Source organism: Mastigoproctus giganteus, chromosome 7 (assembly GCF_048544385.1).
Source record: "Mastigoproctus giganteus isolate SK-2022 chromosome 7, ASM4854438v1, whole genome shotgun sequence".
In the NCBI taxonomy this organism is placed as follows: domain Eukaryota; kingdom Metazoa; phylum Arthropoda; class Arachnida; order Uropygi; family Thelyphonidae; genus Mastigoproctus; species Mastigoproctus giganteus.
Window position 1 is genome coordinate 218,760,751 of NC_143581.1, and position 14,660 is coordinate 218,775,410.

At 36.4% G+C, this 14,660-nt stretch overlaps 1 protein-coding gene across 1 annotated transcript in view; it reads right to left on the bottom strand.

Annotated features, from left to right (window-relative positions):
- spel1 (DNA mismatch repair protein spel1) overlaps positions 1-13,918 on the bottom strand; it is an 89,882-nt gene extending 75,964 nt beyond the window's left edge. The window contains exons 1-5 of the mRNA XM_090378568.1: positions 13,797-13,918; positions 5,210-5,259; positions 1,292-1,327; positions 1,098-1,185; positions 579-721 (exon numbers count right to left, since the gene is read on the bottom strand). Coding sequence (XP_090234694.1) covers positions 579-721; positions 1,098-1,185; positions 1,292-1,327; positions 5,210-5,259; positions 13,797-13,848 — 369 coding nt within the window. The 5' untranslated portion in view covers positions 13,849-13,918. The remainder of the gene's footprint in view (positions 1-578; positions 722-1,097; positions 1,186-1,291; positions 1,328-5,209; positions 5,260-13,796) is intronic.
- Positions 13,919-14,660: the final 742 nt, after the last annotated feature.

Sequence of the window (14,660 nt, forward strand, 5' to 3'; positions counted from 1 at the left end):
CTTCATTATTGTTTTTCAACATTTTGTAAATGAGTTTGGCAAAATCATAATTAATCACCATTTTCAAATCAGTAAAAAGCAAAATAAAATGAATATTTTATAATTAAAACAAAAAAGTCTCATGGGCATCAATCACACAAGTGTATTTATTCCTTCAGGGTACAAGTGATGGAGGATTAAAACAATCTCTTTGTGCACAACAAGCAACCAATATTTAAAAGGATAATCATAAGCAAGCTACAAATAAGCAATTACATTTTGCTAAAATAAATAAAATTAAATCATTATAATTACATAAATATTAAATATATAATTATTTTGATATGACTAATAATCTATTAATAGATATGGTCTACAGCTCCACATGCAAAAGTTTCACCATCCCATTTAGAAAATACAGAATTACTTTCAATAAGAAAGTCAAACTATGTATATTGAAAATGTTTAAGGAAAAGTAAGCTGAATGCTTTATTGCAGCCTGGTATCTGAAGAGGCCAGGCTGCAAATTCTACAAATTTTACTATTTTATTGTGTCTGTGTACACTGAAGCAAGAATATTTTAAAGATATATCAGTCACCTTAGCCTCCAATATCCATTCACTTCCTTTTCCAGCTTTGGGTTTATAGATTTCAACTCTATAATGTCTTACAAGGAGTAAATCCCTTAGTAGTGACTCAAATACCAATTTACTGAGACAGGTTGATTCAATTTTTTGTGGCCCTGTAATGTATCAAACAAATTCAATAAATTCATTTCATAAACGTTTTTCAATCTGCACACTACTCAAAACATTAAATATTAACATAAAAAATTATCAGAAATAAAAATTTTCATAAATGTAATATATTGCACATCTTTATTACTGATAGGCTGTTCCTTGGCACCTAGTACATGATATAATTATCAAGACAAAAATGAAGTTTAACAATAAAATTTAAAAAATTTCCAATTTATTGAAGTCATTTCTACTATATAAATAAATAAAATCATGAAATTACACATTATTATGAATGTAGTTAATAAAATCCCTGATGTAAAAAATTAGAACACTAATTTAATTTAACATAATTTAACTGCTATTGTTAAAATTACTTACCAGACCCAATGTATTTAACAACTGAAATGGTTTTAAAAACTTCTCTGGCAACGAATACTGCATCATTTCCATGAACAGTGTAATAATCCTTAGGGAGAGAATTTTTTTAAAATTAACCCAAAGAAATAAAAAATAAAAAAAAAGTCAAATTATATATAAAAAAATAATAATAAAAATAAAAAATTAAAACTTACGCCTCTGTTAAAAAACCGAAAAGTTGTTGTTGGTTTCTGTAAGATAAACAATTTTAAGAAAGAATGTGAGAATAAATGTTTGTACTCGCATAAAATAAACCAATACTTTGAAAGAATTATAAAATTACAATAAATAAAAAAAAGGGCATTCAGTTATAATTATCTCACATAAGATATACTAAAGATTTGCTAATGTTATTGAAAAGTTTGTATTAAATCATGACATTCAGAAAAAAATGGTCAATTGCCACAAAAAAGCTAACTCAGTGCTGATAGCACTACGAAATTTTGAAATGAAAAGCTCTAATGGACTTTTTTTTACATAAAGGATGGTTGAATGGGAGAAGACAGAGTAGTTAACAATGGGCACAGCTCTTCTTGAAGTAATGTTATTAGTGAAATTCCCACAGATTCAGTGCTGCATCCATTGTTGTTTTCAGTATTTATTACTGATATTCATGAAAGCATATCAGGGTTTATGTCAAGTCTGACGATGATATGAAGGTTGGCAGGGTAGTTAATGACAGTATCAGGGTATACTACTGCAACCAGATTTAGAAAAATTAGGCAGATGGGCTGAGAAGTGGCAATTGAAGTTTAACATTAACAAATGCAAGGTAAGTGCATATGGGAATCAGTAATCCCAGAATAACATGTCGACGTTGTAGTACCACACAGAGTATGGAGAATGAGAAAGACCTGAAATAATTATGTATTCAGACACGATGTTCTCTGGACAGTGTAGTGGACTGCTAGGACAGTTTATGGGATTTTGTCAATGATATATTGGAATTTTTCCATTGGGGATAAGAAGATGATTATCCCATTGTATAAGGAAATAATCAGGCTATATCTTTAATACTGCATACAGGTCTGGAGGCCTTGTTAGGAAGGATATGGATCTGCAAATCTGCTGATTTGGTTCTGTAAATCGCAGCACTTGAAAACTAAAGACTTGCAAGGAGAGGTGATTGAGATGTTTAAGGCTTTGAATGGATTGAGTAAACTCAGTGCGGATAGCATCTTCCCTCTTGCTTAGACAATGCATGAGGGTGTATAAATTTAAAGGGAGGAAGGATGAATACAGGATAGATGTGCAGAAATTTGCTTTCAGCAGAGGGTAGTTGATTGTTGGATCAAAGCCATTGTAGGACCAACTGGTGCTATGGAAGTTAGTAGTTTAATAATTTTTTTTTTTTTTGGCCGCAGCTGTATAAGCTTACTTTCTTGCATCATTTACCACTACTAATATTGATTTCAGTGTTCTCCCCAGAAAATTTTGCCAACCTGGTGGCAATTATAAAGTAGCTTGGTGGGGAAGTATAATACTTTGCAATATTATAAAATTTTCTGTTATTTATAAATTTGACTTAAGCGATTAAGAGCAAAAATTAATTGCATAATTTAACATTATATGCTTCTGTCACATTTATCTCGATTACATAGTATGTTTGAATTAATATTGATCGATATCAGTGAGCAGTACCATATGGTACCATGAGAATTGCTTAAATTTTAGCCGGGCGGTGTACCCATTCAATAGATCCTGGGGAGAACACTGGTTCCTAGATCAGGGTTGGACTAGTGCCACCAAAACCTTACCCAAGCATTTAGCTGTTCAAAAGAAGCCAGTTAGGTTAATTGACGACAAGTCTCTCTATATTCTGTCTTCTAGACATTCAATTTCTGCTGGTTGCCTTTTCTTCAGATACTTCCACAGGTATCTATAATTCCCCACTTCTCTTCCAAACACCTGTAGCTATCAATCAGCATACATTCACTGTCCAGCTCAAAAGTCACAGAACCAACTTTTCCTCTTCCCCATTTATCTCTTCTACAGTACTCAAGGCCACACCTTGAGTACTGTATACAGGTTTGGAGGCCTCATTTTAAGAAGGATGTAGAGAAGGGCAACAAGATTAGTGAATGGAACAAATGGTTGTTCTTATGAAGAAAGGCTTAAGTTTTGCAAATTACAGTGTCTGGAGACTAGGCACCTGCAAGGTGATCTGATTCAGGTGTACAAGGCTTTGAATGGTTTGAGCATGCTCAATGCTGACAGGATTCTTCCTCTTGCTCAGAATAAACACCTGAGAGAGCATAAATTCAAATTGAGGAAAGACAGTTGTAGGATAGATGTGCAGAAGTTTGCCTTTAGCCAGTGGGTGGGTGATTGCTGGAACAAACTTCCATCTGTTGTTGTAGAAGTTGATAGCTTAAATAGATTCAAGGCAGAACTAGACAAACATTTGGAGCAAGTGGATGGGTGAAATGAGAAAGTTTTTTTTTTTTTTTTTTTTTGGCTGATGCTGTATAAGCTTGCTTTCTTGCATCATATGCCTTTACTAATGCTAATGTTCTCAGGAAGATTCCTTCACGTGTATTTCCTATAATTACAATCCACAGAAATTCAAGTGCAATGTCAACAAGTATCTTCTGTCTTCATTTTTTGATGAATTATTATATACAGTGGCAAACAAAAAAACTGCATCACCTTTAAAAAAGTAACATTTATAGTGAAATGTATAAGATATTGTTTGTTGCAAAGCAAAGGTGTTGCATCAGACAGTAATTGCAAAGTATTGCACCAGCCGTTTCTATATATATACAGCGTTAGAAGGGTATACACGCTCATTAGTATCCTGTTTTGCAGAGGTGTAAGCATGGCTACATATGTTCAGTTGACATCAAGGAAAAAAAAGTGTAGCTGTTGCTGTCCCAGGAAGGGCTTTCTACATGTGCTATTGCTGATAAAATAGGCTGCCACCAGTCAACAGTATCCTGGGTGCTGAAATTAAAGCGTGAAACTGGTGATGTGAATACCAGACCTGGATCAGGCCCCTAAGAGAGTGACTATGCCTTCCCAAGATCGATATTTGAAACAGCTATGCCTTTGTAATCACCATGCTAGTGCTCCTGATATAAAACTGGACTTTGATAGGGCCTCTGGTGTTGAACCATATGCACGAACTATCCAAAGACAGCTTTCGGAATGTGGTCTGCATGCCTATCGGCCCAAGAAGAAGCCTTTGTTGACCCAACAAATGAGAAAGAAGCGACCTGCTTGAGCTAAAACGCATGTTTCATGGACAAAAGGGCAATGGGACAGCGTCATCTTTTCTGACAAATCGAAATTCAACCTGCACAGCTTGGATGGGAAGCAATAGGTCAGAAGACAAAAATCGGAGGCATACCATCCTGACTGCATAACACCGACTGTAAAGCATTGAAACTTGTACAAAATTGCTCAGAAGCCAACAAGTAAGATTCAGCTGCAGGAGAGCATTGTAAGGGTGTGGTACCATGAAATTCGGCAACCGTATATCCAGAAGTTGATTAACTCCATGCCAGATCGTTCCAAGGCTGTAATTGCAGCTTGAGGAGGAACAACAAAATATTGAGGACTTATTTTGCTGATTTACAGTACATAATACTATTACGTTAACTTGTCATTTCTGTTTGTACACTGAAATGTACTATTATAAATATGCAATAAAATTTATGTTTGATTGTCACGATTGCCATTTGCATGATTTCTCATTAATTAATTACGCATTTTACCATTTGGGAAGATATTTATGGCAATTAGGTATATCAGGTGGAGTCTTTTTATTGGATTTCATTCACAGATATATATATCCCATCTAACATGCATTTCAACATTTCTGCAACCACAATGCAGCGCAAAACCCATTATTTGCAAAATTCACAAGTGATGCAGTTTTTTTGTCTGCCACTGCAGAGTGAAATTAAGATATTTAGGTTTAAAATAAAGTATCAAACAGGTGTTCAATTAAATTATTATATACATAATAGAAATAATATTAATCACAATAGGTAAACAATCAAATTTTTTTGTTAGTTTATATGAAACATAACTAGCATTGAAACTTGTATTTCTAGAATTAATCTACTTACTTCAGGAAGAGATGACAAGAAAGACAGGAACCCTTGGTCTTGTGGGATATCTGGAAAAAAATATATTAAAAAAAAAAAAAAATTACTGGTATGTCAGCATTATTGCTAAGAAGATAACCATTTGTATAAGAGGATTTATTGCTGTTTTTTTAAAGAGCTGGCAAAATTAAGCAAAAGACAAGTCCTTTCAAAGGCAATGGAAAATTAAAGAACTTGTAGCAACAGCCTCACAATTAAGGGAGCAATCTCTTTGAAAGGATTCTTCCTTGTTTTTTCTGTTCTGTAATAAATAGACAGAATCCTTCAACAGAACAGACCGCAACAGATACCAACACTATGCAAACCTGTCTGAAACCAACTAGGAAAAATGTGAAAATGGCTTACAATATGCCAAAGTTAGTCCATTCAGAGGATGGGCAAGAGCTCATACCCACCTCAGGTATGAGCTATTTGCTATATACTGCTATACTGTTTAGCAGCTTCAGGTCATAATAAGGAAATTACAATATAAACATCAAGACCTGTCCATTTACTGTTAATCCTTCAAGATACCTTCACAGCCCCATTTTTCACCATCCATTTTTTTTGTACAGAAATAACAGTTGTAGTCAAGGAGGACCCCCCCCCCCCAAGGATTTGTGATTTATTTCATATGTCCAGCAATTAATAAAGCTTTGATTTTTCAGATAATTTAGTTTTTAAAGGTTAGGCAAAATTAAGAAAAAGACAAGTACTTTCAGAGGAATTGACTTTTCCCCTCACATGATGTAATCAATGTTTACTGAACTTAAGCTTGAATATTTGGCACTCAGCTTCCCACAAAAATACTAAATAATATCATAAAAAGCAAGGCTGCTGTTATTTATTTATGTCAAAAGACCAACTTGTGGAAGTCCTAAAAGTGATGATTTCATAAAAATAATTCTTAAAAAATAACAAATTAAGTCATGAACGTGAAATTTTATGTTTGAATTGAGTCTGCAAATAGTACTATAAATTTTGAAAAAAAAAGGGGGGGGGGGGGGAAAGAACCCTAATGTGATGGCACCATTATATAGCTTACTAAGTTTTTAAAAATTCATAAAAAAAAAAAAAATCTGAAGTTGTAAATACAATATTGCAATCATAGGAGTACTTATTAAGTAAAAATAAATCAAGCAATCACAAATAACCTCTCAGGGAAGTGGAAAATAACTGGGGGTAATTGTGCAGTCAAATATGAAGTTTGCTGAGCAGTGCAGACAGGCTGGCAGGGCAGGTCATAGAGTCGTGTCAATGATATATAGGAATTTTGCTAGCAGGGACAGGGAGGTGATTGCCCCTTATACAAGGCAATGGTTAGGCCACACCTAGAGTACTGTGTACAGGTCTGGAGGCCTCATTTTAGGAAGGATGTAGAGTTGCTAGAATGAGTACAAAGAAGAGCAACAAAGATTGGTGAGGGGAACAAAGGGATGCTCTTACAAAGAAAGGCTTAAGTTCTGCAAATTGCAGCTCCTGGAGAGTAGGCAACTGCGAGTTGATCTAATTGAGGTGTATAAGGCCTTGAAAGGGTTGAGCAAGCTGAATGCTGATGGGATTCTTCCTCTTGCTCAGATTAAGAGCCTGAGGGGGCACAGTTTCAAATTGAGAAAAGACAGTTGTAGAATAGATGTGTGGAAATTTGCTTTTAGCCAGCGGGTAAATGATTGGTGGAACAGACTTCCATCTTTTGTTGTGGAAGTTGATAGCCTAAATGGAGGGGTGAAATGGGAGGTTTTTTTTTTTTTTTTTGGCTGATACTGCATAAGCTTGCTTTCTTGCATCATATGCCTCTATAATGCTAAACAGTGACAAGTAATTATAGACCTTTTAGTTTGACTTCTGTTCCAGGAAAAATAATGGTTAAAGAAGCATCACAGGATTATTTAGACAAGACTGCAGCAATAATTCAGACACAGCATGGGTTTGTCAAGGGTAAGTCTTGTCTGACCAATTTCATTGGATACTATGATGTGGTCACAAAGGAACTTGATGGAAAAATAATTTTGATATCATACATATTTGTATACTTGGATTTCAGGAAAGCTTTTGATACTGTTGCACATGGAAGACTACTGTACAAACTGGAGCAGAAAGACATTAAGGGCAAGCTGCTAAAATGGATAAAAGGATGGTTGAGTGGGAGAAGACAGAGTAGTGGTCAATGGGTACTGCTCTATGTGGACTAATGTTATTAGTGGTGTCCCTCAGGGTTCGGTGTTGGGCACATTGTTGTTTTGTATATTTATCAATGATATTGACGAAGGCATATCAAGCTTAATGTCAAAGTTTGCAGATGATACAAAAGTTGGCAGGGTTGTTAATAACAGTATGCTGCTGCAAGAGGATCTGGAAAAGTTAAGGAGATGGGCTGAGAAGTGGCAACTGAAGTTTAATATTGACAAATGCAAAGTACTACATATGGGTAGCAGTAACGCCAGAGAAATGTACCAACTATGTGGTGTTACACTCAAGGTAGTGGAGAATGAAAGAGACCTTGGAGTAATTGTGCAGTAAAATATGAAGTTTTCTGAGCAGTGCCAACAGGCTGCCAGAGTAAGTCATGGGGTGATTCTAATGATATACAAGAATTTTGTAAGCCGGGATAAGGAGGTGATTATCCCCTTGTATAACGTATAACGCAATGGTCAGGCCACAGTTGGGTACTGCGTACAGGTCTGGAGGCCTCATTTTAGAAAGGATGTAGAGTTGCTAGAACGAGTACAGAGAAAGGGCAACAAAGGGTGCTCTTATGAAGAAATGCTTAAGTTCCGCAAATTGCAGCTTCTGGAGATGAGGCACCTGTGAGGCAATCTGAGGTGTATAAAGCCATGAATGGATTGAGCGGGCTTAATGCTGATGGGATTCTTCCTCTTGCTCAGATTACAACCTGAGGGGGCATAGATTGAAACTGAAGAAACAGTTGTAGAATAGATGTGCAGAAGTTTGACTTTAGCCAGTGGGTAGTTGATTGCTGGAACAAACTTCCATATGTAGTTGTGGAAGTTGATAGCTTAAATAAATTCAAGGCAGAACTAGACTAATATTTGGAATGAATGGATCAGTGAAATGGGAAGGGTTTTTTTATTTTTTTGGCTGATGTTGCATAAGCTTGCTTACTTGCATCATGTGCCTCTACTAATGCCAATGTATATTATGTCTGTGAATACACTGATGAGTCAAAACATTATGACCACTTACCTAATATGATGTTGGTCCTTCACATGCAGCCAAAACAGCTCGTACCCGACGAGGCACGGATGCAACAAGATTTGTAAATGTGTCTTGTGATATCTGGTACCAACAAGTAATCAGCAGATCCTTTAACTCCTGTAAGGTCCATGGTCGAGATGCTGCAGTTTGGAGTTGCTGTTCAAACACAAACCACAAATGCTCAATGGGATTGATGTCTGGGGATTTTCGAAGCCCGGGCAATACCTGGAAGTCTTCCTCATGTTCCGCGAACCAGTCTCGAACAATCCAGACAGCGTGGCATGCCATATTATCCTGCTGAAAGAATGCACCGCAGAGGGGAAGACCGTTGCCACGAAAGGGTGTACCTGGTCAGCAATGATGTTTAGGTAGGTGGTAGACGTCAGAGTGCCCACCACATGGACTGGACCCAGGGTATCCCAGCATGCCAAAAAGCATGTCACTGCTGCCAATAGCTTGTTTTCGTTCCACCATCCAGGTGCCATCACCTCCCCAGGTATACGACGCACATGTACCCAGCCGTCCACATGGTGCAACAGGAAACGTGATTCATCGGACCAGACAACTTTCTTCCAATCACTCAAGGTCTAGTTTCGATGCTCGTGTGCCCACTGTAGATGCTGTCACCGGTGAACCGTGGTTAGCATGAGCACTCAGAGTGGCCTGCTGGTAAACAGCACCATTTTCAGCAGGGTTCGATGTACTGGGTGTTGTGACACATTACTCCCATCACCAGTGCATTCCAATTTCTGGCCAGCTGCGCCACAGTCGCCGTTCTTTTGCCATGTACCATCCAGAAGAGTCTTCATTCACCTCGAGCATCGATGAGCTGTGGTTGCCCAACATCTCGCCAGTGGCTTATGGGTTCCCTCTCCTCAGACCACTTTCGGTAAGTACTAACCACGGCTGACTGTGAGCATCCCACCAGCTGTGCCGTTTCAGATATGCTCTGACCCAGTTGTCTGGCCATTACAATTTTGCCTTTGTCAAACTCGCTTAAGTCTGCTGCCTTTCCCATCTGAAGAAAAAGAGTAACACTGATTAACGGAACTCGGTATCAGGTGTTTTTTATACTGTGTCCCGACCTGTGCCGTAGTTCACCTGCAGTTGCTTTGATTTGCTTAACGACTTGCTGGTCATAATGTTTTGGCCCATTGGTGCAGCACATGTTCTATAGTCGATTTGTCTGTTTGCTGGATGAAAAACCTGAGTTTCCAGGAGGAAAAAATCATGACATTCCAGCCTGAGACCAACTCAGCTACATTGTGAAAAAGACCCATAAAAATTCCTCATATCATCGACGGAATTCGGATTCAGGTTTTTTCCACCCAGTGCGGGGAGGAAAGTGATTCTACCAACTGTGCTACCTGCAAAGGCATTTTTTTAAGTTAACTGCTAACAACATATAAATGACATTTGCTTAGGCCCAACAACAATAAAAAAGGGAAATAATCAATGAGTACTGTAAAGTTGTAGGTTAGTGAAAATGCATCATTTTAACATAGCTATCTATCAAAGTAGTTAAATTAATTAATTAAATTGGCATCGTTTTGGTTATATCTCATATTGTGACTGCCTTCACAACGAGTTGCCATGGTATTGTACTACCTCGAATAAATAACACTTCACCAGTAGAGAAGACTATTGTTATTTATTCTCAGCGGATACCACCACCCATCAATAGTCTAAATAGAATAAATAACAATAGTCTTCTCCACAGGTGAAGTGCTATTTATTCGAGGTAGTACAATACCATGGCAACTCGTTGTGAAGACAGTCACAATATGAGATGTAACCAAAACGATGCCAATTTAATTAATTAATTTAACTACTTTGGTAGTTAGGTATGTTAAAATTATGCATTTGCACTAACCTACATATTAGTCATTCTACCTCATGGCATGAGGCCTTTGCCCTTAAATACTTTATAGTACTGTAAAGTTTTCTTTTTTGAATGACTGATCCAGAACTACAATACTGTATTTATGTTTTAATGGCTCCCTTCCTATAGTTTAATAATATTCAATGTGATTTTTTAATTTATGACATTTAAACTTATACGCAGTGTGAAGAGTTCATTTTAAAGTAAATTTTTCTTTATTCATAAGGTGTCAACACAAGTTGACAGATTTCTGATAAAATACTTTTTTTGGGGGGGGGGGGCGGGGACATAAATAAGACTGCACAAAGGCATCTCATAGGCACAATGGCATCCTCTGCCAGGTTCCCTAACAATTTTTTTGCTTGAGAAAGCTGACCTGATTTGACTCCCCCCCCATGCTCTTGGTGATTGTTTACACTATTTTCTTGAAAAAAGCAAAGGATATACCCTCCACTACAGCCATAGTGATATACAGATTTGAACATTTGAAGTTTGCAGATGATACAAAGGTTGGCAGGGTTGTTAATGACAGTAATGGCAGTGTGCTACTGCAACAGGATCTAGAAAATTTGGAAAGATGGGCTGAGAAGTGGAAACTGAAGTTTAACCTTGACAAATGCAAAGTACTGAATATGGGTAGAAGTAACCCCAGAGAAACATACCAACTGCGTGGTACTACACTTAAGGTGGTAGAAAATGAAAAAGACCTGGGAGTAATTGTGCAGTCAGATATGAAGTTTTCTGAGCAATGCAGACAAGCTGCCAGGGCAGGTCATGGGGTTAAGTCAATGATATATAGGAATTTTGCTAGCAGAGAAAAGGAGGTGATTGTCCCTCTGTAAAAGGCAATGGTCAGGCCACGCCTTGAATACTACGTCCAGGTCTGGAGGCCTCATTTTAGGAAGGATGTAGATTTGCTTCAGCATGTACAGAGAAGGGCAACAAGATTGATGAGGGGAATGAAGGGATCCTCTTACCAAGAGAGGCTTAAGTTCTGCAAATTGCAGTGGCTGGAGACTAGGCACCTGCGCAGCGATCTGATTGAAGTGTATAAGGCCTTGAATGAGTTGAGCACGCTGAATTCTGATTCAGCACAGGATTCTTCCACTTGTTCAGATTACGAACCTAAGGAGCATAAATTCAAATTAAGGAAAGACAAGACAGATGTAGAATAGATGTGCAGAAATTTGCCTTTAGCCAGCAGGTGGTTAATTGCTAGAACAAACTTCCATCTGTCGTTGTGGAAATTGATAGGTTAAATAAATTTAAGGAGGAACTGGACAAACATTTAGAGGGAATGGTTGTGTGAATTTTTTTTTTTTTTTTTGGCTAATGCTGCATAAGCTCATACACTTGCTTTCTTGCATCACATGCCACTACTACTACTCTAGAACAGGATATAGGAAGTATCTCGATAGTATCATCTGTGAGAACACATGATACTATCGAGCCAAGGCCAGAGTGTCTCGATAGTATCATCTGTGAGAACACATGATAGTATCGAGCCAAGGCCGGAGTGAAAACTTTAAAGGATAAAGAAACATCAAATTATATATTTAATTACTAGTATAGTAACATATCCTTAAAGTGACCAGATCCTTAGCATTCCAATGTGGGACATCTATGGGGGGATTTTTCAACCCCCCCTAGAAACAATATACTCCTATTCTTAAAAATTTTTTATATATACAAAATACAAATTAAATACATTGACTTCTTTGAACTAAAATTATAAAATAAAATATGAAACTTCTTAAAAAAACAAATATAATGTGTATATATATATATATATATTTTTTATTTTTTTTTATTTTTTTTTTTTTCCACAGAAAGGCTGAAATTCAGTATACGGTACCCCTCGTGTTACACTACATAACGAACAGAAAGTTGCGTGAAGGATGTGAACTGAGAAAAATAATTGTAATTAGAAGGGGAGAAAAACACTTATTGGAGGGGTCATGTTTTAATCGATTTTTATTTTTGTTTAGTGAAAAAAGGTTAAGTTTTTTCTGTGAAATAATACTAATAATAAAAATGCATACTTCTTTTAACAATAAAAACAAGAGAAATTAAATAATATAATTAATATATTTTTCCGGTAGGTGAATTTTTCTTCATAATTCTTCATTATTTGCTATTTATTTGTAAAATTCTTCACAATAATTAGCAAAATTGCACTTAACTTGTAGAATTGCATTCAGTGTTTCTACTGTCAGTTGTTTTTGCTGACATCCACAGCATATTTACTTCCCAAAAAACTGTATCTGTTGTACCACTGGTTCCTGGTAAACATAATACAAATGATTTTCATTATGTTTGCCATTAAGTATGGAGGCTACATGTGCAATCCGGGACCAGTTTGCAATGCGGGGCAAATGACTGAAATCTAGGATGTCTGGTCACTTTACATATCCTCCATAATGCTATGTTATACAAGCTCTGCCATTGATCACCTGCTTGGAAAGGTCTGGATTTCCTTCCCATTGCCCAATAGAAGTGTTTTGTTCCTATACACATATTAATTGCTAGTGACAAAGTGGATAGCATCAATTTTCTCTCACACTGAGCATGCCACTTTTACCAAGATTTACACAAAATTAATGAAAGGTAGTGAATAAAATAAAAAAGTCGCACCTGCTCCACAATTAACAAAGCTCAATAATATTGCATCATATAAAAAGCCTTTGTCAATTCAACCTGCTAAAATCCTGAGGCCAAAATGTGTTTGAAATTTTCCTTTACAACCAACAGTAAGAAATATGTGAGAGAACCAGATGACCCAAATGTTCATTTAGATAGAGGTTTAGCAAGAAAAAAAATTTTTTTTGTCGATTATTAAATGTTTGTACCACTTCTTTCTGTCAATTTAACTTTCTCTCACATATTTTGCATATTTTGTCATATATATAGCATTTTGTGTGTTTATTAAATTTTTGTCAATAAAGAGATTTTAATAACTATTTCAGATAACTAACTACTTAAAACTCTCTTCTATTCGTAGGCAGAAGAGGCAAAAAAAATGAAAAAACATTATTTACATATTGTAATCTTCCATTCAAATGTTTATTTATTTGAGTAGTAAACAAATATGATTAAAATACGGAAAAGCCGAACATTTTATATGCATTAGTTTTCAAACAAGTCCAAGAAGTTTTTTTTTTTTTTTTTAATTCTGGAAAACTACTCTACGGTAATGGAATTTCCCTTGCACCCTTCAAATGACTTTTGTAAAAAACGATATCCTATGGGGATCGTAGTGAGTCTCCCGGGGCCCTCGGTGAATTGTTTCAGTGTCGTCCCTGGTCGAGTCTTGATTTGCAGCCATGCTTACAAAGACCAGCAATTGATAATTTATAAACATTACATCAATCAAAATCAATATCCATTTATAGTAAAATGTACATTTAGAACCTAATCAAGAATTATACTCGATCACAATGACATAAAACTACTTATTTAATAGGTGCATGCCTTGATTCTGAAGGGCTTCGACATTAGCAATCTTCTCCTTCTGAGAATTCATTTTGAACACCAGGAGACAAACTTAACCACTAAATTTCCCGCGACTACTTCAGTATCACAGATACTTGTCAGTAACAGTGATAATGAAAGCAATTGGCTCTATCGTATGGAGGGCGCCACTAATAAGGATTTTTTTACGTACTTAAAAATATAAAAAATAAAAAAAAGGAAAAATGCTGTTTATTTTTCGGGAATAGTCATAAGAGTAAATAATAAATAAATTTTCATTTTCCATTTATGCTTGGGAGTAAATATATCAGATTAGGGACCATCACAGGATAGAGAAGATAGGAAATAACAACATCACCCTGGTTGGCTATAGAAATGAACGGGAAATAATTCAGCATTAATCATAAATAGTAATCATGCAGCTTGAACCATTTAAATGCGTATACTTCTGTACCCTCTCGCGCTTGTAAACAACTTTATTAATGCGGCGGCTACATAGAATGTTCTCAGGTGAAAAGAGACCGTGCATTTTAAGTGTCGCATTCAGTTGTAAAAAAAAAAAATTTGTTGATAGGTTTTAGGAACATCAGCTACTTTGGCCATACGGCGCTGTATACGTTAAGTCTGTAAAATGCGTGTGTTCTGTGGTCGATTTGCCTGTTTGGTGAACGAAAAACAGAGGAGATTCCGGAAGAAGAAACCATGCTACCTCGCCTGAGACCAACTAACTCAGCAACATTGTGAAAAAAAAGGGCCCATAAATAAAAATTCCTCACGTCATCGACGGGATTCGAAATCAAGTCTTTTCATCATCTTGATTTCATTGAAATCAAGCCTTTTCATCTCCTGTGTAAAGAGAACAGC